We start from the raw sequence: 25,145 nt of genomic DNA, 5'->3' as shown, positions 1-25,145 counted from the left end.
AAATAATTTTTTAAGCCATCTGTGGGAAAAATAAACAATATTTATACCACGTTGAAGAGCTTTCATCAGAACTGGGACTGAAGAAGCTTGAATAGGTTCTGGAAAGGAGTCATCGACCTGAAATGTTAACATTGTTTCTTTTCTCACAGATGCGGCCTGACCGGCTGTGTATTTCCAGCATTTTGTGTTTTGATTTAAATGCTGTTCATCCAGATTGTGGTCATTTATATCAGAATAATCTGATCAAACACACAGTTACAACATATATTTTTACACCGCTCCACGGAGAGTTTTATCTTATCTTAAATATTTCACTGTTGAATTTCAGAAAATATTCTTTGCATTTACCAGATCTTTCAGAAGCACCTTTAACACCGGATAAAATTAATATTTTATAAGACTGGTGGGTGGTGTAATACAGCTGTTTGCTGCTTGTGGCCCTTCAGTGTCACCAATAACGAAAAATATGCAATTACATGATGCTGTAATTAACAAATGAAATGGGATAAGATAATTGTTGAACTTTACATGAATGTTATCAGTTTCCATAATAACATTCTGTTTATAATTAACAATCTACTCATTTATGAATACAAATTAATTTTAAATAGTCCTCGTGAGCAATTAGTAGTTACAAGCCTAGTTGTTTCCACTGCTAACCTGGTCAGTATCCTGCTAAAGTCTTTGCTCTGATATCTCCTGCAAGATTAGGAATAGGGCTTAACACCAGAGGATTTTTGTCATAGAATAGTACAGCATAGAGACATGAAGCCTATTAAAATCAATCCCTTCTGCCTGCACATGAGCCAATTCCCTCCATTTTCATGTGCCTTTCTAAAACCTCTTAAACACCACAATCGTATCTGCCTCCGACACCACATCTGGCTGCACGTTTCAGGCACCTACCGCTCTGTGTAAAAAAAAAAAGCTGCCCGCACATCATATCTATATAATTAAAAGTCTCATCTTGACCACTTCCTGTCTGCACTGTATATTGATTTTAGAAAAAACGCTACCATATATCTCTATGATTTTTGGCCATCTTACTCACAGTCCTCCTCTACTGAGCAGGCCCCATCGATGAAAAATAAAAAAATTATGAGTGTTTAAAAAACTTTAAGATCCTCGCGTCTGTCAATCACCGTGATGAAGGTAACGCCCCTTCTAGGGGGGGGGGGGGGAGACTATAAAACACGGATGCCTAGACATGACTCAGTCACTCTGCAAGATCGCGAGGGAGAGGCCACGACTCATTCTAAGCTGTGAATCAACTGAACTGTGAGTCTGCAATGTACTTGCAATAAATGATTTGTTAGCCCTTAATGAAAATGAAATGAGTTGTTTGGCCTGCCCTGTGCTTGAAACTGCAATGGCAATGGAAATGAAATGAAAATGCAATCAGCTGTTCGGCCTGCCCTGTGCTTGAAACTGCAATGGCAATGGAAGTGAAATGAAAATGCTCTGAGCTGTTGGCTTGGCCTCCACTCTGCTTGAAACGGCAATGGCAATGAAAGTGAAATGAAAATGCAATGAGCTGTTTGGCTTGGCCTGCCCTGTTGCTTGAAACTGCAATGCAATGGAAATGAAATGAAAATGTTAGAACTGTTTGGCTTGGCCTCCAGTGTGCTTGAAACTGCAATGGCAATGAAAGTGAAATGAAAATGCAATGAGCTGTTGGCTTGGCCTGCCCTGTGCTTGAAACTGCAATGGAAATGAAATGAAAATGCAATGAGCTGTTCGGTCTGTCCTATGCTTGAAACTGCAATGGAAATGGAAATGAATTGAAACTGCAATGAGCTGTTTGGCTTGCCCTGTGCTTGAAATTGAAATGGAAATGAAATGAAATGAGTTGTTTGGCCTGCCTGAAACCACAAATTTCGGCCCTCAAGGCCCCTATTAGCCGACAAAACCAGTCCCTTTTGCCAAAAATGCCCGTAATAGCCCAGGAGGAGCATTTTGGCCCATCAGTAAGTATTCCCCCTTCAAGTATTAAACCTCATCCTTGTATTTTTCTCCCTCCCTTCATTGGCTTCCTGTGAGATCCAGGCCAGGATAGACTGTGATCTGCAGTAAAAGATGAAAAATGTCTAAAATTGATTCTCCACCCTCTCCCCCTTCTCTCTCAGAGTCTACCTGTTTTGGGCAGAATTTCTGGTGGTTTCTGAGCCGCCAGCCCACCAGGCCTGAGTGACTGAGCTGCCAGCCCACCAGGCCTGAGTGACTGAGCTGCCAACCCAAGAATCCATTCGGCCCACAATGTCCATACTAGCCCTCTGCAAACCAGTCCCTTCGGCCCACAGCACCCATACTAGTGCTCCAGAAAGCCCCCCTTCCCGCCCCACTTCCCACCAATATTGTAATTGGTGGAGAGGTGAAATATTGCGTTGGGGGACCAGCCCTCCCGTGTGAACATGGGACCCAACGAGTCCCACTTAATCTAGTATAATATAAAACTCTGTGTGTGTGTGTGTGTCATTTTGTATGTGATTCACATCTCCTCGAAAACCCGACGTGTTAACGGAGACATTTTTACATATTCCAGTAGAGATTTACCTCATGATTTCAAAAATCCCCTCATCTGTAAATTTGATTCATTATCGAGCTGCGAGTTACGTGGCCCAGCCGTCCTCCTCCCCCCCCCCCGGCTCTGGATTTAAGCCATTGAACACATGATCATGTAGTGCTGCGCACTCCGCTGGGCTTCTTGAAGTTCAACAACATGGCGGCGGCGGTCGTTATTGCAGCGCGACCACGGACAAGCGCAGTTGAAAAGTGGCCTTTGTGCCCGTCACAAGGGACGACCTCCTCTCCGTCTCCCCCGCTCGATCGTCTGTCACGCTGGTAGGTGTGCTTACCTTCGCGGAAGCCACGATCGGCCAGCCCTTCACTGTTTTTCACCGTCCTCAAATCGCTCCGGGCATCGTTCTGGTCCACGATGGCCACAGCCTAACTCGGGCCCGGCGCCTGATGGGGAGGCTTGTGCTCTACAACTTGGGTAGGTGCTGCCACTACCACCTCACCCTCCCTCTCTACCCCGTCCCCGGGGCAGAGAAAGGGAGAGAGGGGGGGTTGGAGGGAGAGGGGATGTGGAGAGGGAGGAGTGGAGGGGGGGATGGAGAGGGCCCTTCCTCTCTGCCCCCCCATCCTCTCTGCCCTCCCTCCCACTCTGCCCCCCTCCCTCTCTCCACCTCACCCCTCCCCTCCCCCCCTCAGGGCTACCAACATTGGGTGAGAGTTGGGAGTGAGAAATTGCGAGAGACCAAGCCTGACGGAGCATAGCGACCGGGGGGGGGGGGGGGGGGGAGGAGGAGGAGGGTGTCACCCTCCCATTGGTATGGAACATTTGCATTTTTCAGCTTGAAATTGTGCAATATGGTGCATACTGTAGCGAGTCTTTTAACTTAAACTTGAATGCAATATATATGCTTTAAATTGGATTGGAGCGTTTTTGAAAAGGGGGGAGGCTGTGCAATCACTGATCACTGGCCTTGGGGGCACCCGGGAGTGGAGCAACCGAGTGGGGAGAGGGTGTGGAAGAAGGGTGTGTCCCCCCTCCCAGGGTAGGAACCGTTGAAATTTGATGTATTAAAATCATGTTTTAGTGCACTGTAGAAGTATGATTTCAATGTTTTTTGTATGAAGTATTTTTAAGAGGTAACTTTTTAAGGGGTAACTTTATCCACACAAAGGGTCCACACGTGTCAATTGGCCTGCACTGCCTTGTGGCAGAGAATTCCACAGATTCACAACTCTCTGCGTGAAGAAAGTTTGTTCTCATCTCAGTCCTAACTGGCCCCCTCTTTATTCTTAAACTGTGACCCATGGTTCTGAACACCCCCAACATCGGGAACATTTTTCCTGCAGTTACAGTAAGTGAAAATCTAGCAGGCAAGCAGGATGCTTTCACCAACCACCCCCATTTGAAGTCCACTATCTTCCACCGTATCTACCCAGTGCTTGGTACTTACTTCCAGCAGCCACTGGTTGTCCTCCAGGATGCACCGAGCCACAGCCTGATCCATGCCGGTCACCTGGGCTGAATCGGCACAGAGACTCTCACGGCAGCGGCGCAAGGCTTCGACGCCTCCGACGGCCCGGGACTCTTGCACTGAGGCTGCTCCATGGCCGGAGCTGCAGTGAGCGACTCGCCAGCCCGGCAAACACTCTCCAGCCCCGCTCCCCGTCCGCATCTGTCCCCGCCGCTGCTTATGCTTCCAACACCCGCGGCCCATGCAGTTGATATGAGTTTTGAAATTTTCGTTGATCACAGAATTTCTCACAACAGAGCGAGAGAAATTTGTGATCAGCGTGAGAATTTGGTGAAATGCGTGATTCTCACGCTCAATGCATGGGAGTTGGCAGCCCTGCCTCTCTATCTCCCTCTCCCTCTCCCACCTCACTCTCATCCCTCTCTCTCATCCCTCTCTCTCTCCCCTCTCTCTCCTCCCCCTCTCTCCATCCCACCTCTCCCCCTCTCTCTCATCCCCTCTCTCCTCTCTCTCCTCCCTCTCCCCTCTCTCCCTCTCTCCCCTCTCTTTCCCCTAACTCTCTCCCCCCCTCTTTCTTCTCTCTCCCCCTCTTCTCTCTCTCTCCCTCTCTTCCCCCCTCTCTCCCCCCCCACTCTCTCTTTCTCCCTCTATCTCTCCGTCTCTCTCCCTCTCTACACACTCTCCCCTCTCTGTCACTCCTCTCACCTCTCTCTCTTCCCCCTCTCTCTCTTCCCCCCTCTCTCTCTCTCATTTCTCTCTCTCTCTCCCTCTCTCTCTCTCCCCCATTTCTGCCTCCCACCTCACTCTCCCCATGGCTCTCTCTCCCTTCTCTCTTTCTCCTCTGTCTATCTCCTCTTTCTCTTTGCCCCCCATCTCTCTCTCTTTCTCCCTCTCTCCCTCTCTCTTTTACCACCCTCTCTTCCCCCTCTCTCTCCCATTCTCTCCTACCCTCCCCTTCCTCTCCACCCCCTCTCTCTTCCCTCTTTCTTCCCTCACCCCTCTCTCTCTCCCCCCTTCCCCCCCCCTCTCCCACCTCCCCCCTCTCTCTCCCCTACCTCTCTCTCCCCTCCCTCTCCCTCTTCTCTCTCACCATTCACGCCCCCTCTGTCTCTCCCCTCGCTCTCCTCTCACCCCCCTCTCTCTCCCCCCCCCTTTCTCCCTGTCTCATTACCCCCTCTCTCTCTCCACCTCCCTTTGAGTGTCTGTCCCAGAGACTCTCGCGGCAGCGGCGCTTCCGATGCTTCCGACGGCCCGGGACACTCGCACTGTCCGGAGTGCTCCATGGCCAGAGCTGCAGCGAGCGACTCGTCAGCGCCGCAAACACTCGACAGTCCCTGCTCCCCACATCTGTTCCCGCTGCAGGTTCTGCTCCCATCCCTCCCGCAGCCCCGGCTCTCCAACACCCGCGGACCATGCAGTTTATCCGAGTTTTGACATTTTCGTTGATCACCACTGAGCGTGAGAAATTTCTGATCAGCGTGAGGGCGTGAGAGTTTGCTTGAGGGCGTGAGTCTCACGCTCAAAGCGTGAGAGTTGGCAGCCCTGCCCCCTCCACATCCACCTCCCTCCCCCGCCCTTCCCCCCTACTCTCCCCCTCCCTCCACCCTACCCCTCTCCCCTCCCCCTCTCCCCCCCACTCTGCCCCACTCCTCCCTCTCTCCTCCCCCTCCTCTCTCTCGCCACTTCCCCCCCCTCTCTCCCCCCCCCCCTCCCCCCCTCCCCCCCCCTCCCCACTCCCCCTCCCTCCCCACTCAACCCCCCCTCCCCCCCCCCCCTGTGTGTGTGTGGGGGATGGTTAGTGTGTGTGTGTGATGCCGCAGCCCCCTCACCCGCAAACAACGGGTCCCACTTGGTCTAGTCTTTAAATGTGCCTTGAGATACCTGTCATGTGTCAAGCCTGAAGTTTTAAACTTTCAATCCTTTTTCCCCTATCAGTCAATGGCTGTGCTCGATAATGTTTTTAATACCTGCCTTCAAGAGGTGGCTCATGAATATGGGAAGTAATTCATATTTTGTCAGGTTTTGCTGTGAACCTTTATTAATGGAGGGCAACATATTGCAACAGCAGCAGGTCGATGGAGGCCTTCAGTGGCAGAAATTGAATGCAAGACCTGGTAGCTTCCAAACTTCACCTTGAGCATTAAAAATGCCTTGAGCCTGGAATTAAGCCTCTAAACATGCACATCATGTCAACTGCCTTTTGCATCTTGTTGACCGAGGTCTGCTAGCCTTGGTTTTTATGTGTAGTTCCTTTAGGTTGAACAGCATTAATTCATAAGATTAGCTTCACTCTTGCAGTAGATTTATCCGAGTGTAAATACAACATTGGGGCCAGAAAGAATGAGACATTTTTTGGGGTATTGTCACATCCTTGTTTAACACAAGCCTTCGCTAAGAATACTTCTGTTGTGGATACATTTATTAATATTGAGGCTTGAATGCGGGCAGCTGAATTCGAGGAGCATGCTGAGAGAGACACAGCGAGCCTTTCAACTACTCTTTGAGAGTACTACTCTACAGAAATGCATTGTTGGGTTGCAGAATCCTCCGGTTTCAGTGTAATATAGAAGTAAAACAAAATCAATATTTGTTTTATTATTGTGTAAGAAGGAACTGCAGATGCTGGTTTAAACCGAGGATAGACAAAAATGCTGGAGTAACTCAGCGAGACAGGCAGCATCTCTGGAGAGAAGGAATGGGTGATGTTTCGGGTCGAGACCCTTCTTCAGACTGGTTAGGGAAAAGGGAAATGAGAGATATAGACGATGATGTGGAGAGATAAAGAACAATGAATGAAAGATATGCAAAAAATAACAATGATAAAGGAAACAGGCCATTGTTAGCTGTTTGTGGGGTGAAAATGAGACGTTAGTGCGACTTGGGAGGGGGAGGGATGGAGAGAGGGAATGCCGGGGCTACCTGAAGTGAGAGAAATCAATATTCATACCACTGGGCTGTAAGCTGCCCAAGCAAAATATGAGATGCGGTTCCTCCAATTTGCGTTTAGCCTCACTCTGACAATGGAGGAGACCGAGGACAGAAAGGTCTGTGTAGGAATGGGAAGGAGAATTAAAGTGTCCAGCAACCGGGAGATCAGGTTGGTTCAGGCGGGCTGAGCGAAGGTGTTCCGTGAAACGATCGTCCAGTCTGCGTTTGGTCTCGCCGATGTATAAGAGTCCACATCTTGAACAATGGATGCAGTAGATGAGGTTGGAGGAGGTGCAAGTGAACCACTGCCTAACCTGAAAGGACTGTCGGGATCCCTGGACAGAGTCGAGGGAGGAGGTATAGTGACAGGTGTTGCATCTTCTGCGGTTGCAGGGTAATGTACCTGGGGAGGGGGTGGTTTGGGTGGGAAGGGATGAGTTAACCAGGGAGTTGCGGAGGGAGCGGTCTCTGCCAAAGGCAGAAAGGGGTGGAGATGGGGAAATGTGGCTAGTGGTGGGATCCTGTTGGAGGTGGCGGAAATTTGGGGGATTTATTATTAATGCCTGTTTTTATCAATTTTCATATAACTTTCTGATCATCAAATAATGGGTGATGTTTTGGGTCTCGATCCGCAACGTCATCCGTTCCTTCTCTCCGGAGATGCTGCCTGACCCGCTGAGTTACTCCAGCATTTTGTGTCTACCTTCGATTTTACCAGCATCTACACATGTCAAATAGTGTAGCTGTTATTTAGCCATAGCATGTCAATATCATTTTTCAAGCTGCATAATGCATGTGAAATATTTCTGTATTGCAGAATGGGCATTTGTTGGTTTAGTGCTCTCCGGATCCTTCCTGCTCCTCCTCCTCCTCGCTATATGTTGGTGTCAATGCTGTCCTCACACCTGCTGTTGTTACATCCGTTGCCCTTGTTGTCCGGAATCCTGCTGCTGCCCTCAAGCCTGTAAGTACATCTTTACACCTTTTAGAAGGATTATTGTATGTTACTTTATTTTCCCCTTGCATCCGTGTATGCTGGTAGTTCAGGGATGCAGTGTAAACAGGGGCACGTAGTTGCTCACGTCCTTCCACAGCTATGCTTGCCATGGGATGCGACAGTATCAGCGATTCTCCATGCAAAAGTTGCATAAAATATGCACTGAGTTGGAATTGTGTTGATTGAATATGGAAATAAAACTGAATATAGCCGAAAATGATTTCATCATACAAATGTTTAAGAAGGAACTGCAATGCTGGAAATTTGAGTTGAAGAACTCCAGTCTGAAGAAGGGTCTCGACCCGAAACGTTGCCTATTTCCTTCGCTCCAGCACTTTAGTCTACCTTCATCTTACAAATGTCATCTTTTGCTATGTTACAAGCTAAAATAAAACCGTATTGGAGCATCTAGAACCATATACTAGAACCAATAGATAATAGTGGGGGCACATTATATGGAATTCAAGAGTCTGATGGCTCGGGGGAAGAAGCTGCTGCAAATCCTGGCCGTTCTGCTCCTGGAACAATGAACAAGCTATAGCGGCTCTGAACCGGCCCAAATGAGTGCCCCCCCACCCACCCCCTTTGGACAGTCTCCCTCAGATGGTCACGTCAATCAATTCAGCTTGTTTATTTATGTATTGTATTTATTTACCTTTCTTGTACATCAGTGGAGCTGCACACTAAATCTCGTTGCACTGACGTGCAATGACAATAAAAGATATATTATTATTATTATTATTATAAAATGGAAGCCAAGTTGTAAAACACTGTATAAATCAGATTAAGTTAAGATGAAGGATCCTGACCTGAAACATCATTTTCCATTTCTACCCACAGATGCTGCCTGATCCACCGAGTTTCTCCAGCACTTTTTTTACATACATTTTTATATTCCCAAATGCTTTATCACTTAACTAAAAGATTACTGAAATAAAAAGGTTGACAAAAATGGTGCAAAATATATTTGAGAATATAACCTGAACTGGAGGATTTGAGTTATAAGCAGAAGCTGATAGGCTGAGTCTTTGTTCCCTGGAGAGCACGGGGGCTGAGATGTGATCTTACTGTGGTTATAAAATCATGTGGGACTTACTAGGGAAAGATTTAAAATAAATCTGAGAGGCATTGTTTTTCATTGAGTGTGGTGGATACATGGAGCGAGCTGCCAGAGGTGATAGTTGCGACAGGTACAGTTACAACTTACAGTTTAGAAGGCATGTTAACATGTACATGGATAGGAAAGGTTTAGGGGGATATGGGCCAGGTGTGAGAAAAAGGGATTAGCATAGATGGGGCATCTTTGTCAGTATGGACATGTTGGGTTGAACAGCCTGTTTCCGTGCTGTGTGACGCTATATGGAGATGAGGATGGCAGTACTGGGATATTTGGCTCGAATGATAGTAGTCAGTGAAGAATATTCAAATTGGGAGGAGAGGATTCTTATACTCCGAGTCGGGGATAATTGGTGGAAACACATCATGGGCAAATGCACTGGGAGGACAATGGCGGGTGAGGTATTGAATTTTCCATTCCAGTCTGGCTCCATACTAGGAAGATCACAATGTTCTTGGAGTGTCCAATAATTGCAGCTCCCAGGAGAATGTGGCCTAAGTTGCTCCGCATATTCCAAAAGGAATATTACAAGGGAAACAATGTCACACTGAGTGTCCCTGATGTGGAAGTCATACAAATAACTTGTGGTGACTTATATCTGGAAATGACAAGATTAATCTCTTGAATGGTAAAATGTGTTGCTACACTTCACTCCAGAAAATAATTGACTTCAGTTGCTTGAGGCTGAGAAACAACAGGCAAATATGGAGGTCTGCAGGACTCTATTCCTTGGAGCGCAGGAGGATGAGGGGTGACCCTATCGAGGTGTACAAAATCATGAGAGGAATAGATCGGGTAAATGCATGGAGTCTCTTGCCCAGTGTGGGGGAATTGAGAACTAAAGGACATAGGTTTAAGATGAAAGGGGGGGGAGAGATTTAATAGGACCCAGAGGGGTGATGTTTTTACACAAAGGACAGTGAGTGTATGGAACGAGCTGCCGGAAGAGGTAGTTGAGGCAGGTACTATCGCAATGCTTAAGAAACATTTAGACAGGTACATGGATAGGATATTTTTAGAGATATATGGGCCAAATGCAGGCAGGTGGGTCAAATGTAGATGGGATATGTAGGTTGGTGTGGGCAAGTTGGGCTGTAGGGCCTAGTTCCACACTGTATGACTGCATGTAGGCAGAATGATTTATCTGAGTTTTAATACTATGTTTGCCTGTTTCTCAGTATATGCAGCTGGAAAAGCAGTGAAAGCGGGACACCATCCCAACGTAGCAGCCTATCCGCCATACTACATCCCCAGTGTCTCTAGGATACCAATCTCATCAAGTGTAATGGACACCAAGTCTCTGCCTCCACCAGTACGTGTCGACACTGATATGGGGGAATCTGGTAAGAAGAATTTCTCTTGAAACGAATGTCAACTCAAAGACATAGACATCATCATTACTGGCATATTTGTGTGAAAGAGTGCAAAGGCTGTAAACCTTTCCCACACAAAGCTCCTAATACAGGTGTATAATATTAAATTACTGCAACAGTATAAGTCCATGCAATTTGCTTTTATTCTTCCAATTCCTTCCATGTGGCTGTTGCCTTGTTGGTCTAACTTGCCAAATGCTCCCTCAGGTTTTAGAGGAGTCATCACCTTCCCTTCTACAAGCCTCAATGATCCCATCCAGACACTGGAATGGATCTAAGTAAAGGAGGGAGGGGGAATGTGGCTGAGACCTGGAGCAACAGTGCTTTCAGGGGGGCGGAAATCCCAGGGGGGGACGGGGGACACGCCCCCACCCCACCATGTTTTGAGAGGTGGGGGACCTCCCCCCCCATTTTTTGTAATCCGGATTTTAAAACTCTATTTTTTTTAAAAGCTGTTAAAAATCTCTGCTTTCCGCGATACAGTGGGGGTGGGACTGATGATCGAGGGAGTGGATTGGACGAGAGAGATGTCGGTCAGCAGGCAGTAGGGGGGGGGGCATGATGATTCAGCACGATGATTGGAGGAGGGAGGTGTCGGTCAGAGGCGGGAAATAGGGCGGTGGGACTGAGGATAGAGCGTGGTGATTGGAGGAGGGAGACGTCCTGGTGGAGCAAAGATCATAGAGCGGAGCTTGAATCGGCCCGTTCGCGGGGCTTTTCATCGCCCGGCCCGACGCGGCTTAAAACCCACCTCGGGATCTTCCACCGCCCCGCGGTCAAATTGCTGCGTGGAGGCTCCCGATGTTGAAGCCCCTCCTGAACGGGCCGATTGAAGTCCCACCATTCGGGGCGGACGTAGCTGCTGTTGCCAGAGTTTGGAGTCGGATGTTACCGGCCATAGGGCCCAGGGCCGAAACTTCGCTTGTGTGCGCATGCGCGTCCGCCAAGGTATTGTGTGTCCCCCCCCATGTTTTGACAACGATTTTCGTGCCTGAGTAGTTTCAATGTGAATCCGGTGATTCCATCCAGCAACTGGGAAAGGAACAAAGGAAAGGATCAGGGCAGAGCAGGAGAGCTCTAAATCCAACTAGTAGCCTTCTCTCTGTTCAGGTTGTTACCAAACATCAATGTCAATGGTTTACTCATTTAAAATTATCCCTGGTATATTTGCGTGCTTGCATGAAATGATTTGACTGTCCTTGCTAATCATGGAAGCTCAGGAACAGACTAGATTCAATCCCACTATAATCTCACCGTTCATCGTAAAGAATTCACCAATTTATAATCCAAAAGAAAACAAATCAAACGAATTGAACAACAAAAATTAAAATTTCAACACAAATGGTTCCATGCAATTTGTGTAACTGTCCCAGGCTTCCTTAGACCATGGTATGAGATCATGCGCTCCACCTAGTGCATTCCCAATAGGTATGACTAGCCGAATGCTCACAGTGGAGATACAAGCGAATGCAGGTGATAGAATCTTGAGCAAAAAACAAATTGCGGAGGAACTCTTAATTTTTTGGTCCCCTAATTTGAGGAAGGACATTCTTGCTATTGAGGGAGTGCAGCGTAGATTCACAAGGTTATCCCCGGGATGCCGGGACTGTCATGTGCTGAGAGAATGGAGCGGCTGGGCTTGTATACTCTGGAATTTAGAAGGATGAGAGGGTATTTTATTGAAACATGTAAGATTGTTAAGGGTTTGGACACGCTAGAGGCAAGAAATATATTACCGATGTTGGGGGAGTCCAGAATCAGGGGCCACGGTTTAAGAATAAGGGGTAAGCCATTTAGAACGGAGATGAGGAAACACTTTTTCACACAGAGAGTTGCGAGTCTGTGGAATTCTCTGCCCCAGAGGGCGGTGGAGGCCAGTTCTCTGGATAATTTCAAGAGAGAGCTAGATATGGCTCTTAAAGATAGCGGAGTCAGGGGATATGGGGAGAAGGCAGGAACAGGGTACTGATTGTGGATGATCAGCCATGATCACATTGAATGGCGGTGCTGGCTCGAAGGGCGGAATAGCCTACTCCTGCACCTATGGTCTATTGTCTATTAAGTCATTGCCAGGGAAAGGGGCCCTTCGGCCTAACTCATTCATGCTGACCAAGATGCCCCATTTAAACCAGTCCCATTTTCCCGCATTTTGCCCATTTTGCTCGAAACTTTTGCTATCCATATACCTGTCCAAGTATCTTTTTGAACATTATTTGCTATTCGTACTTGCCTCAACTGCCTCCTCTGGCAGCTTGATCCATATATCCACCACATCCTATGTGGAAAAAGCTGCCCCTCGGGTTTTCACCGTAAACCTATGTCCTCTAGTTCTGGATTCCCCCACTCTGGGTAAAAGACTGTACATTCACTGTATCTATTCTTCTCATGATTTAATGCACCTCTCAGGCAGACATCTGTGGAGGGAAGTAGACATACAACATTTTGGGTTGGGACTCTTCTTCAAGACTGGAAAAGGGGTAAGAAAGAGGTGGGGGAAGGGGTGAGGCAAGAGGTGGCTGGTGATGAGTGGATCGAGGTAAGGAGTGGTTGAATGGCAGATGTGTCTGTTGGGGAAGAGAAGGGTAGAGATGGTCACATAGCTATTGTATCTCAATGGATTTGAGGCTTGGGTTGTAATATTTCTATTTCCTCCTCAGTATGCAGTGGATACAGGATTCAAGCTAACAAAGAGCGAGACTCAATGAAAGTCCTTTACTATGTGGAAAAGGAGCTGGCACAGTTTGATCCCACTCGGAGAAAATATGAGCAGTGTATGGCTTGTAGGTATTAAGAGATAACTGATAATCAGTGCTGATTTCTTTAATAAGTCTGCTGCTTCAGCAAAATACCAATTTCACAGGACCTTTCAGCCACTTGTTTTACTTCAGTTTTCACTGTCATAATTAATTAGTTTCATTTCTGCATATGATTTATAAATAGATTGCCGTATGGTTTCCCTGAATTTGAGATCTTCCATTGAATCCGCTAGATTTTGAAGTATTTAATTTCAAGTGCAGAGATCCAGGCAATCTTTAGTTCAACTACTAACTGGTGTGAGGTCCCCAAAACATGGGTGCAAATATGTGAATTGTTCATCAATGTCCCTGCGATTACACATAAGATGGAAGTACTAAACTCAGCCATCTCTCGGACTATAAAACCAGCTGCAGATTACAATAGCGATATTCTAGCTGACGAAGGGTCTTGACCCGAAACGTCATCCATTCCTTTTCTCCAGAAACGCTGCCTGTCTCGCTGAGTTACCCCAGCAATTTGTGTCTATCTTCTAGTTACTAGGGTCAACTTCAAAGCTTTCCGATGGAATGAAACGTGGCAATATTATGATTGGTGAGGTCAGGAAGACAGACAGCACAAAGGTCATAAGTTCAATTCAGGAAAGTAGGAGGTGAAACATTTTGATAGGAAAAATGAATACTTCATATTCATTGGTGTCATTTTAAATGGGGGTTGGGGGGGGGGGGGGTAACCTGGGATATTTGCACATAAACCTTGAAGATGGCAGGTTAATAAAGCAATTAATATAGGAAAGGGGATCCATGCCTATACAAAAGCTGAGAATTATGCAAAACTTTTTACAAAACACTTTAGGAATGCTGTGAAAACTTAGTAGAACCCAACAGAAGAAATTGCTCTTTACACAACTAATGATTAGAGATTGTAACACTTTGCTATATATTTTGGTGGAAATAGATTGAACAGTAGTTTTTAAAAGGGAAATGGAAAATTAATTGAGGAAGGATTTTTTTCAGAGCTGTGTGACAGAGATAGGGAGTAGGACCAGCAGGAGTGTTTAAGAAGGAACTGCAGATGCTGGAAAATCGAAGGTAGACAAAAGTGGTGGAGAAACTCAGCGGGTGCAGCAGCATCTATGGAGCGAAGGAAATCCTGCCTAGGACCAGCAGGAGTGGTCCTTGACAGATCACCATGGGATGATTAGCCTGGTTCTGTGCTGTGCTCATCAAACTAAGGGGGACTATATCTGATCAGGAATACTTTAGTCCTTTCCACATTCAGTATTGCTTTCAGAGAAACTTTGGACTGGAATTAGTACCAGTTTATTGGAAAATGTATAAAAATCTTGTCTTTAAAGATCTGGTTCCACATTCACCAATCTTGTTGTTGGAATCTCCACGTGCTCCAACATAAGACTATTGTGATGTGTTTCTTGTGCAGGGTAAATCCGTCCACTTGCAGAAATATTTTATGGTGATCATCCATTTGCACCAAAAATTGTTTTCTTTAAGGTCCTTCATAATGTCAAGATCTAGCACGTGAACAACAATCGGGCACATAGTAGCTGTTCCACAAAGAGCAGAATGATTTACTGATCTGATGCCAACACATGTTTACTCAAAGAACATTTCTGTGGGAAATCCCAGCTTTGACTCTTTTCAATTGAGTTCAGCGTTTCTTTCCCTTTTCATACGCAAATCAGTAAATGTGTTTTGCATTTTGAATGGTTTTCGAAGAATTCTGTTGTTTTCTTTTGTAACATTAACCCATCGTGAAAACATTAGATAAAGATATAAATGAATGATCTAAACTACTTGTATTATATACAGCGAGCAACATGTCAGAGTTAAGTTCACTGCATGATCAGAACACCGATTTCTGCCAGAACTTCTGCCAGGCTCGAAAACAAATGCAACCTCCAGTTACTGACCAGGATATTGACTTGGCATTCAGGGCTCAGCTGGTGAGAGGATCGGGACATTTCAAGAGCAAAGCAAAGAGAGACAGTGAATGCTGCAATAGCAGGTACAGCCAAAGCAATGTTCAATCTGAAAAACAACGTATAGTATTAAAGTTGATCTTCGTAATAACCTTTGGAGCTATTTTGTTTTTGGACATATTATTCCTGTCATCTCTATCTCTAAAAATGAAAATTGACACATGTCTGAATTGTGACTGATGGAAAAGCATTGCTGCCGAACAAGATGCACAATTAGAACGTTGAATAGTACAGCTCAGGAACAGGTACTTCAGTCGATGATGTCAGTGTCGACAATGATGTCAAATTAAACTCATTTCCTCTGTCTGCAAATGATCCTTATCCCTTCGTTCCCTGCATATTCACGTGCGCCTCTTACACACAACGCCATATTTGTTTCCACCATTATAATTAACCCAATTCTCTGCCAAAAGCAAGTAATTCCCGATCCCCAAGAATCCTCTGCAGTAGCTTCCCTACCATTGACGTGTGGCTCAAAGGCTATCATTTCCTGAATTATCCCTCTTTCTCATCTTAAGAGAAGGAACAATATTGATTTCTCTCCAAACCTCCAGGACCTGTATGAGGCTAGAGAGGATACAAATATCTTGCAAAGGCCCCAGCAATCTATCTTGCCTCTTTCATTAACCTGGGATAAATCCCATCAGGCCCTGGGGATTTATCCACCTTAATGTTCCCAAATGTCCAAAAACCACCTCCAGCATATTAGTATACTCCATACTGGTTTACTATCCGCCATGTCCTTCCCTTGGTGAACACCAATCCAAAGTACTAGTTTATTGCCTGACCTACATTCTCTGACCCCAAGCATAAATGTCTTCAGTGGTACCAATGCAGTTCTAGTCAGAAGTGTAATGGTCCTTGCATGCACTTCTAAATACAGATGAAGCTTCTCTATAACATTTCAAGTTGTTTCAGTTCTAAGAACAACCAGTATTTAATTTATATTCTGTAATTTTAGAATTTGAGTAGATTAATAACTTTCACACTCCTAACCCAACGTTAAAATGAAATGAGAACCACCAGAGATGGTGTATATATTGTTGAATGAAGTCTTAAAAAAGACTTAAGGGCCTGTCACACTCGCGTGTCCTTGGCAAGCAAATTACGCAACCTCGAGGTCGCGTTGAGCCGCGATGGTCCTGCGAAGGTCGGGCACGATTACATGCGTACGCACAACCATCTGGACACGTGACATCATTTGAAGATGGACACAAAGCTGGAGTAACTCAGCAGGACCGGTAGCATCTCTGGAGAGAAGCAATGGGTGACGTTTCGTGTCGAGACCCTTCTTCAGTCTGAAAAGAAGGGTCTTGACCCGAAACGTCACCCATTGCTTCTCTCCAGATATGCTGCCGGTCCCGCTGAGTTACTCCTGCATTTTGTGTCTATCTTCAATTTTCGTGGCCCCGCTCTGGGAGTAGAAGTGGGGGCGGATCCGGACCGCAACGGCCGTGAGCCCCAGGCCGAGTTCGGCGATCGTTTGCCTGCTTCTGCTGCTGTTGGAGGTGAGACGTTGCGTCACGCCAGGGTCTTGGGCCTGTCCCACTTTGGCCGTCAGTTCCGCAACAGGCCGTTGGCGCGCGAAGATTTTTTTCACTAAAAAAATGTCGTGCACAACTACATACTCCTCCGCGCTTCTCAGTGTGACCGGCCCCCGCGTGGCCACACGATGCCTCCGCTTCCGGCCGGTCGTGCCAAACGCATGCAATCACATGCAAGTGGGACAGGCCCTTAATCTTTTAAAGTTTTTACTATGTATATATTTCACAAAATTAAATGGTGGTAATTACACTTTAAATAAAAATGTAGTTCATTCTAAAGTTGTGTAAAAAGCTGGTAAGAATATTTATTGTTTATTAACTAGGTCGCGGTCTCGATCTTGTGAAAGACAACGAATTGAACTGCACGACAACGAACAAGCAAAGTCACTCGATGAACTGGAAGAATTTGCAGAATCCTATCATTATCGGGGAAGGAGAGGCAACTCCCTGGAGCCAGAACGACGAGAAAGGAAAGAGGCTGACAGAGGGCAGTATTACAAGGCACTCAGAGATCGATACCACAATCAAGGAAGTTCCTTGGATGATTATTACAACAAAAGGATTCAGAGCAGGCATGAACTCTATGAAGCTGACCAAGGACATATTTATAACAGTCAAAGGAAGAGAGATAAGCAGGAAGAATATCCATTAAGATGTACAAATGATGGCGGCAGAACCTATGATGATGCTTTCATGAACAGTGTACTGGAGAAAAAGGCCAAAGGCAGATCTTACAATGAAAGCTACAGCAGTGAAACTCCTTCCAAAGCTAGTATTAAGCGGGCCAATGACCATTACAATGGGAAATCCTCCAGTTACAGGACAGAAGAAGAAGAGACACTGCCTCCTTATACTGAGATGCATTTACAGAAGATTAGGGCAGAGGAAGTGCCAACAAGGGTCTACTATCATAAAATGGAGAATGCTCATGAGCGCAAAGAGCAAACAAGACAGAAGAAAACTGTAAGTTCTTTGGTTTCTTTCAATAAAAAGTAAAATAAAATCGATATCTTTTTGGAACTTGCACAGCTTCTTTGCAATATATTTAATTAAAATTTGAGTATTATTTTGTGTTAATACATTTTATGCTGATGGAGTTTGTCAGTTCTAGAAAACAATATTTTTAAATTTTGCTAAGGTCTGCCAAATATCTGATTCCTGGTCTCTCAGTGTAGCTGATGCAGAGTTTCTGCCTTTTACCTTGCTCCATTCTCTGGAAAGATACAAAAGATATCTGCTTGCACATTTATTCTCAGGAATTGATGGCACAGGGACCAGGGTGAAGCTGGTTTGAAATTATCATTGCAAGGGAATCATTCCATGGTGAATTGTGAAACTTTTCATCATTATCATTAGCATGAGAGAAATTGAAAGAAAAATGTGTAGCAATTTAGGAAATCCTATTCTTGCGATCAGAAGATGAATGCATAGTAAAAAATCATTCATGATATTCATCACTCTAAGACAAATGGAATGATTAACTTTTGCACATGAATGAATGCGTGTTTAGTTTAGTGTAGCGATACGTCATGGAAACAGGCCCTTCGGCCCACCGAGTCCATGCCGACCATCGGTTACCGCTTCACACCAGTTCCATGTTATCCCACATTCTCATGCGCTCCCTATACACTAGGGGCAATTTACAGAGGCCAATTAACCTACAAACCCCTTACGTGTTTGGGATGTGGGAGGAAACCAAAGCTTGGTAAGACTAATCTTCATTCTTGAATTGTAATTAAAATCAACAGATTGAAAAAAATGAGCATGTTTAACGGTGACTATCCCTCATTGAGTTTTTTCTCGAGCCACCTCGTGAAAGATGACCTGTTTGTTTCCAAAATAGTCAAATGAGGTATTGATTTATTTTTGGTTTGTAGTTATCATAACAATTTTGTAGTTGTGATTTTTATATACTTTAGAATAAATTAAAGATGAAGATGGACACAAAAAGCTGGAGCCCAATGTTGGGCAAGTCCAGAACCAGGGGCCACAGTCTTAGAATAAAGGGGAGGCCATTTAAGACTGCGGTGAGAAAAAACTTTTTCACCCAGAGAGTTGTGAATTTGTGGAATTCCCTGCCACAGAGGGCAGTGGAGGCCAAGTCACTGGATGGATTTAAGAGAGAGTTAGATGGGGCTCCAGGGGGTAGTGGAATCAAGGGATATGGGGAGAAGGCAGGCACGGGTTATTGATTGGGGACGATCAGCCATGATCACAGTGAATGGCAGTGCTGGCTCGAAGTGCCGAATGGCCTCCTCCTGCACCTATTTTCTATGTTTCTATGTAATTCAGCGGGACAGGCAGCATCTCTGGAGAGAAGGAATGGGTGACATTTTGGCTCGAGACCTTTCTTCAGACGATTGACCAGTCTGAAGAAGGGTCTCAACCCGAAACAACACCCATTCCTTCTCTCCATAGATGCTGCCTGTCCCACTGAGTTACTCCAGCTTTTTGTGTCTATCTTCGGTTTAAACCAACATCTACAGTTCCTTCCTACACAACAGATCCGGCCTCGTAGGTTCAATATTTGATGGTAGACAACCATGTCCCACGCAATGCATTATGGCAACAGAGGAGCCAATATAAGTTTCCAATGGTAACTCAGCAGGACAGGCAGCAACTCTGGATCGAAGGAATGGGTGATGCTTTGGGTCAAGACCCTTCTTCAGACTGAGTCAGGGGAGAGGGAGACACAGAGATACGGAAGTGTAAGGTGTGAAAACCAGACAAAGGGGATGGAGATCAGGGCAAATGTAGAGTAGATCATTGTTAGCTAGGAGAAGGTAACAACAAAGCAAACAGAGATAAAATGTAAACGAGGACAGTCGTGATCCCACAGATGAGCACCAGGCCACAATCTCACAGACCATGTCTGATTTTTATCACTTCCGGCTGTCTGCCCTCCAAAGCCTCCATCCTTACCGTTCCCCAGCCCCGCACGGCTCGGTTTTATCTCTTCAGCGAAATTCATAAACAGAACTGCCCTGGCAGACCCAACGTTTCTGCTTGCTTCTGCCCCACTGAATTAATTTCCACATACCTTGTCTCCATCCTATCCCCCCTGATCCAATCCCTCCATACCCATGTCCAAGACACCTCACACACCCTTCGTTTCTTCAATGACTTCCGTTTTCCAGGCCCCCACTCCCTCATCTTTACTGTGGATGTTCAGTCACTCTACATCTCCATGCCCCTCTGTTTTAAAGCCCTCCGTTTCTTCCTCGACCGCAGAACCAGCCAATTTCCCTCTTCCAACACTCTCCGCCGCCTAGTGGAGCTGGTCCTTACTCTTAACAAATTCTCCTTCGACTCCTCCCACTTCCTACAAATCCAAGGCGTATCCATGAGCACCCATATGGGCCCCAGCTATGTCGACATCTTAGTAGGGTATGTCGAATAATCCCTGTTCCAGACGTACACTGGCCCTATCCCCAATCTCTATCTCCGCTACATAGACGACTGCATCGGTGCTGCCTCCTGCACCCATACAGAACTCACTCACTTCATTAACTTTACAACTAATTTCCATCTTGCACTCAAATATACTTGGACCATCTCCGACATCTCCCTACTGTCTCTTGATCTCACAGTCTCCATCACAGTAGAGAGACTATCGACTGACATTTACTGTGAACCCACTGACTCCCACAACTATCTAGACTACACTTCTTCCCACCCTGCTTCCTGTAGAGACTCTATCCTCTACTCCCAATTCCCCCGTCTACACTGCATCTGCGCCCAAGATGAGGTGTTCCATACCAGGATATCTGGGATGTCCTCATTCTTTAGGGAACGGGGATTTCCCTCTTCCATCATAGATGAGGTCCTCACTAGGGTCTCCTCGATATCCCACAGCTCCGCTCTTGCTCCCCCTCCCTCTGGTCATAACAGGGACAGAGACCCCCTAGTCCTCACCTTTCACCCCATCATCCATCGCATACCGCACGTAATCCTCCGCCATTTTCACCACCTCCAACGGGATCCCACCACTAGCCATATCTTCCCATCTCCACTGCTTTCCGCAGAGACTGTTCCCTCCGCAACTCCCTGGTTAACATCCATTCCCACCCAAACCACCCCCTCCCCAGGTACTTTCCCCTGCAACCGCAGGAGATGCAGCACCTGTCCCTATACATCCCCCCTCGACTACGTCCAAAGACCCAAACAGTCTTTTCAGTTGAGGCAGAGGTTCACTTGCACCTCCTCCAACCTCATCTACTGTATCCGCTGTTCCAGGCGTGGACTCCTATATATCGGTGAGACCAAGCATAGGCTCGCCGATCGTTTGGCTGAACATCTCCGCTCAGTTAGCCTAAACCTACCTGATCTCCCGGTTGCTTAACACTCTAACTCCCCCTCCCATTCCCACACTGACCTTTCTGTCCTGGGCCTCCTCCATTGTCAGAGTGAGACCCAGCGCAAATTGGAGGAACAGCACCTCATATTTCGCTTGGGCAGCTTACACCCCAGCAGTAGCAATATTGACTTCTCTAACATCAGGTAACCCTTGCCTTCTCTCTCTCCATCCTTCTCCCCTTCCCAGCTCTATGACTAGTCTGATTGTCCGCGTTTACATATACTTCTCCTAGCTAACAATGATCTATTCCATATTTACCTTGAACTGTATCCCCTTTGTTTCATTTTCACACCTTACACTTCCTTGTCTCTCAATCTCCCTCGACTCAGTCTGAAGATGGGGCTCGACCCGAAACGTCACCCTTTCCTTCTCTCCAGAGATGCTGCCTGTCCCGCTGAGTTACTCCAGCATTTTGTGTCTATCTTCAGTTTAAACCAGCTTCTGCAGTTCCTTCCTACAATAAATATCCACGATCTCATTCATCCTAATGGATGGTTGATGGTCCGAGTGGACTCAGTGGGTTAAGGACTTGTCTCCAATACAGATAACCCCTATGTCCGTGGTTTTCTGTAACTTGAACTCCCTTTTCCCAATTAATTTCCATGTTATGTGGAGATACATTCCTCCTTTATTAAGCCATTTTATTCTCAAAATGATCAAAATGACAAAATGATCCACTGACATTATCTATCAGCTTAGGCATATGACTCTGGGGATGGACAAGGCTCACGTAAACAAATTTTGTCAATTTTAATTTTCAGTCACTCAGTAACGAGGGGCACTAACATTTGTGGATTAGGAAAGAGTTGTGGTAGACGCAAAAGGCTGGGGTGGCTTAGAGGGTCAGACAGCATCTCTGGAGAAAGGAAATATGTGACATTTCGGGTCGAGATCTTTCCTCAGAAGGGTCTCGACCAGAAATGTCACTTATTCCTTTTCTCCAGAGATGCTCTGACCCGTTGAGTTATTCCACCTTTTTGTGTGTATCTTCGGTATAAACCAGCATCTGCACTTCTTTCCTACACAAGAGTTTAGGAAGGGAGGGGATGTGGGAGAAGAGGAAAGGTTTCCAGGATCAGAGATTGTGGGAGAAAGTAGATGTAGACGTTCAGGAGGGTAGTGGGTTTATGTGTGGCTGAGGGGCTACTTTAACAAGCTGGCCATGCCAACTGCAACCCCACAATACAGTGCATCAGAGAACATGCCTTGCAGATTAAGAGAGTGGTACTCCGATATGTCTGTTGATAAGTCCTCGGACTGGGGAGGGCATGGCAAAGGTGGGGCTAGGCTGTGACTGCCAACATCAACTCGGTGTTATCATATCCAAAACACATTGTCCCCACACTATTGAGTAACTCAAAATAAAAAATGCCATTTATTAGTTTTCTCGCATTTCGTATTTACTTCGTTTTCACCTCCCCTACCCCTCCACGTATATACCAGTGAAAGGAAATGTTATTCCTTATCATAAATATTTGGCCAGAGATTGTGAAGCGCAAATCCCCATTACACAATCGGCCATAATGTGGGGGTTACCTGTATCTCTCTAGAACTTTGTGACAGATATTTTTAAGGAACATATTGTTAAATCCCTTTTGTAATTGGTGATTGTGTTTTTGTCTTGCAGAATCTTTTCCCAGCCAGAGATGCTCTTGTGGTGTAAAAGCAAAAAGGAGGATGGGAAGTTTCTGCCTCTAAGCTTATGCTGTTTGACAAAGGGGAAATGCCATGGACTTCAGAATGCTGACGACATGTTTTGTGTTCAACATGGGCCTCATCAACGCTTGCTTAAACATGTTGCACAACCCTGGGGAGCTCTGCCCCAGTTCCATATGTCCAGTAGTGTGAGTCTCTGGCAGATTTGTCAGATTGGTTTACATGTACAGAACACTACATTAATATGACATCCTTTATGCCAGCTTCTATGGTATTACTCTGGAATTTAGGAATCATCTCTTTGTATCTAGTGACTGATTCAGTTCAGCTGAGTGTGGCCATTAGCATACAATTTACCATGTATCAAATACAAGCCTGAGAATCAAAGAATGATAGGACACAACTAAAGATCATGCTGGCTTTCTGAAGGGACGAGCCAATTTGTCACTTCTATATTTGCTTTTCTTTCATAGTTCTAATATTTACTGTTTTATTATGTTGACCCTATTACCTCTATAGGGTATCAAGTGACGTGTCGAACAAAAGGCTCTAAACCAAGGTTTAGTTTAGTTCAGTACAACTTAATCTGTATTAAAACTTGGGTAACTTTAAACATGCATGCAAATAATTTCTCATTTACTTTACTATTTCAACATCACTTCTTAAACTAAATCACAAAGCTCATGACTTGGAGTCAGATATGAATGAATGGCCAGATCCACTCTGTTGGTAGGGGGTAATCTCAGGTCCCTCCTTCTTGTGATGGTTGTTCCCGGCTTGTCGCTGCCAATGCCTCGGACCGCCCTTCTTTTATACTCATTTTCCTTCCATCTTCAAAAGTACGCCTTTGTTCCAACCCAAGGCTCTCATGGCTTTACAGTCAATCATTTCAACCTGTCACTCCTCCAAGGGCTGAATAAACAAAACACATCTTCATTCCTTATCAGGCGAGGGAGTTCTTAATTATGTCGCCTGTTCATATCTCCTTCCCATTATAGTTATTTTACAATTTGTCCGTTCCAGGCACCCTATCTTCTCCAGGCCGCACTGCCTTAGCCGTGAAGTTACCTTCAGCTCTGCTCTCACCACATGTCAATGACGTGACTATTTTCACTGCGCTCCTTTGTTCTCCCGGCATTTCGCTCTGTCTGTCTCTAGCTTGTAGCATCCTCCCAAAGCCTTTCGGGAAACTTGACATCCAGTCCCAGGCTATAATTAAATCCGTTATAGATTCCACTTCCACAACATTTTTGACGTGGAATTCCAATTCCAACACTATACTACCCAAGAGACAGGGCCGGCCTTAGGAAGTGCGGGGACCAATTGGGAACAATTGGTGAGCCTGCGTTGCATCGTATAAAGGATGCCGTTACTAAAAGCAATGCAGAAGGGATTCAACACTCCCGCTCATTCAGCAACAGTCCAAGCAACTGCAGACCGCAATATAGTCTTCTCCAGGCGAAGATTAGCGGCACTAGCACGGAGCGCGGAGCCCCCTTAGGCGCGGGGCCCAATTGGGAGCAATTGGTCCAATTGGCTTAAGGCCGGCCCTGCCAAGAGAAAATAAATTCCAGCTGCTCTATCAATTCCTTTGGTGATTAAAATTAAATTCTTGTTCTATTCTTTCATGGGTCAGTTCTCTCCATTCACTTTATCAATGTATGTTAAATTAAACATTTATTGTAGATCTCTTAACATTATTTTAATGAAAATTGTCGAAGTGTTTATAAGTTTCCCCTGATACCTGCTAGTCACGCTATAGGTTTCAAGTCTCTGATCATTCCCATTTTCTGATGGTAAGAGTTTTTCTTGTTCAGCAACACCCTCTTTCTTTACACCTCAAACAAGAAATGTTGGCCATTTAATCTCAAACCTCTCTTTCATTCCCAAGAGAATGCTTAAGGAACTCTTATACAAAATCAGGATTGGAGGTTTGTTCAACATGGGGAATGAAAGATTAGTCAGTAAACAAATAAAGAATGCCATTGTTAAAAGCAATGTATACCTCTGGCTGCTGATAATAAATTATTTATCTTGTTCAACATTGCAGAATTTGAGTCTGACGAAGGGCCTCGACCCGAAACGTCACCCATTCCTTCTCACCAGAGATGCTGCTTGTCCCGCTGAGTTACTCCATCTTTTTGTGTCTATCTTCAGTTGAAACCAGCATCTGGAGTTCCTTCCTACACATTGAGTCAATTATAAAACTTTTAACAAGAGCCATGCAAAACCAAACCAGCTAATCCAATATGCAGCTTCTTAAGGTTTAAATATTTTCCATTTAGTAGTTCTTTTTCAATAAAAATCACTCCACATAACTAATTTTAGGTGTAATGTGACAGCTGTATATGATTTGCCATTTTTCAGATGCACCGTATCTGTTTTTTGAAGTGATGACACAAGGGCCTAAAACCCAGCTGGAGCCAGAGTT

General features: G+C 45.5%; 1 protein-coding gene across 2 annotated transcripts in view; it reads left to right on the top strand.

The window, feature by feature from the left end:
- The window catches only part of ildr2 (immunoglobulin like domain containing receptor 2), a 94,059-nt gene extending 70,001 nt beyond the window's left edge, over positions 1-24,058 (top strand). Inside the window, exons 5-10 of one of the 2 annotated variants that reach the window (XM_033033390.1) lie at positions 7,735-7,881; positions 10,210-10,374; positions 13,062-13,184; positions 14,988-15,183; positions 17,025-17,664; positions 22,686-24,058. In XM_033033390.1, coding sequence (XP_032889281.1) covers positions 7,735-7,881; positions 10,210-10,374; positions 13,062-13,184; positions 14,988-15,183; positions 17,025-17,664; positions 22,686-22,721 — 1,307 coding nt within the window. In that variant the 3' untranslated portion in view covers positions 22,722-24,058. The remainder of the gene's footprint in view (positions 1-7,734; positions 7,882-10,209; positions 10,375-13,061; positions 13,185-14,987; positions 15,184-17,024; positions 17,665-22,685) is intronic. The other variant, XM_033033391.1, reaches the window with a different exon arrangement.
- The last annotated feature ends 1,087 nt before the right edge of the window (positions 24,059-25,145 follow it).

The sequence above is a fragment of the Amblyraja radiata genome, chromosome 14, assembly GCF_010909765.2.
Source record: "Amblyraja radiata isolate CabotCenter1 chromosome 14, sAmbRad1.1.pri, whole genome shotgun sequence".
Classification (NCBI taxonomy): Eukaryota; Metazoa; Chordata; class Chondrichthyes; order Rajiformes; family Rajidae; genus Amblyraja; species Amblyraja radiata.
Note: the sequence above shows the minus strand (reverse complement) of the source record. Positions and strands in the feature narration are given on the sequence as shown.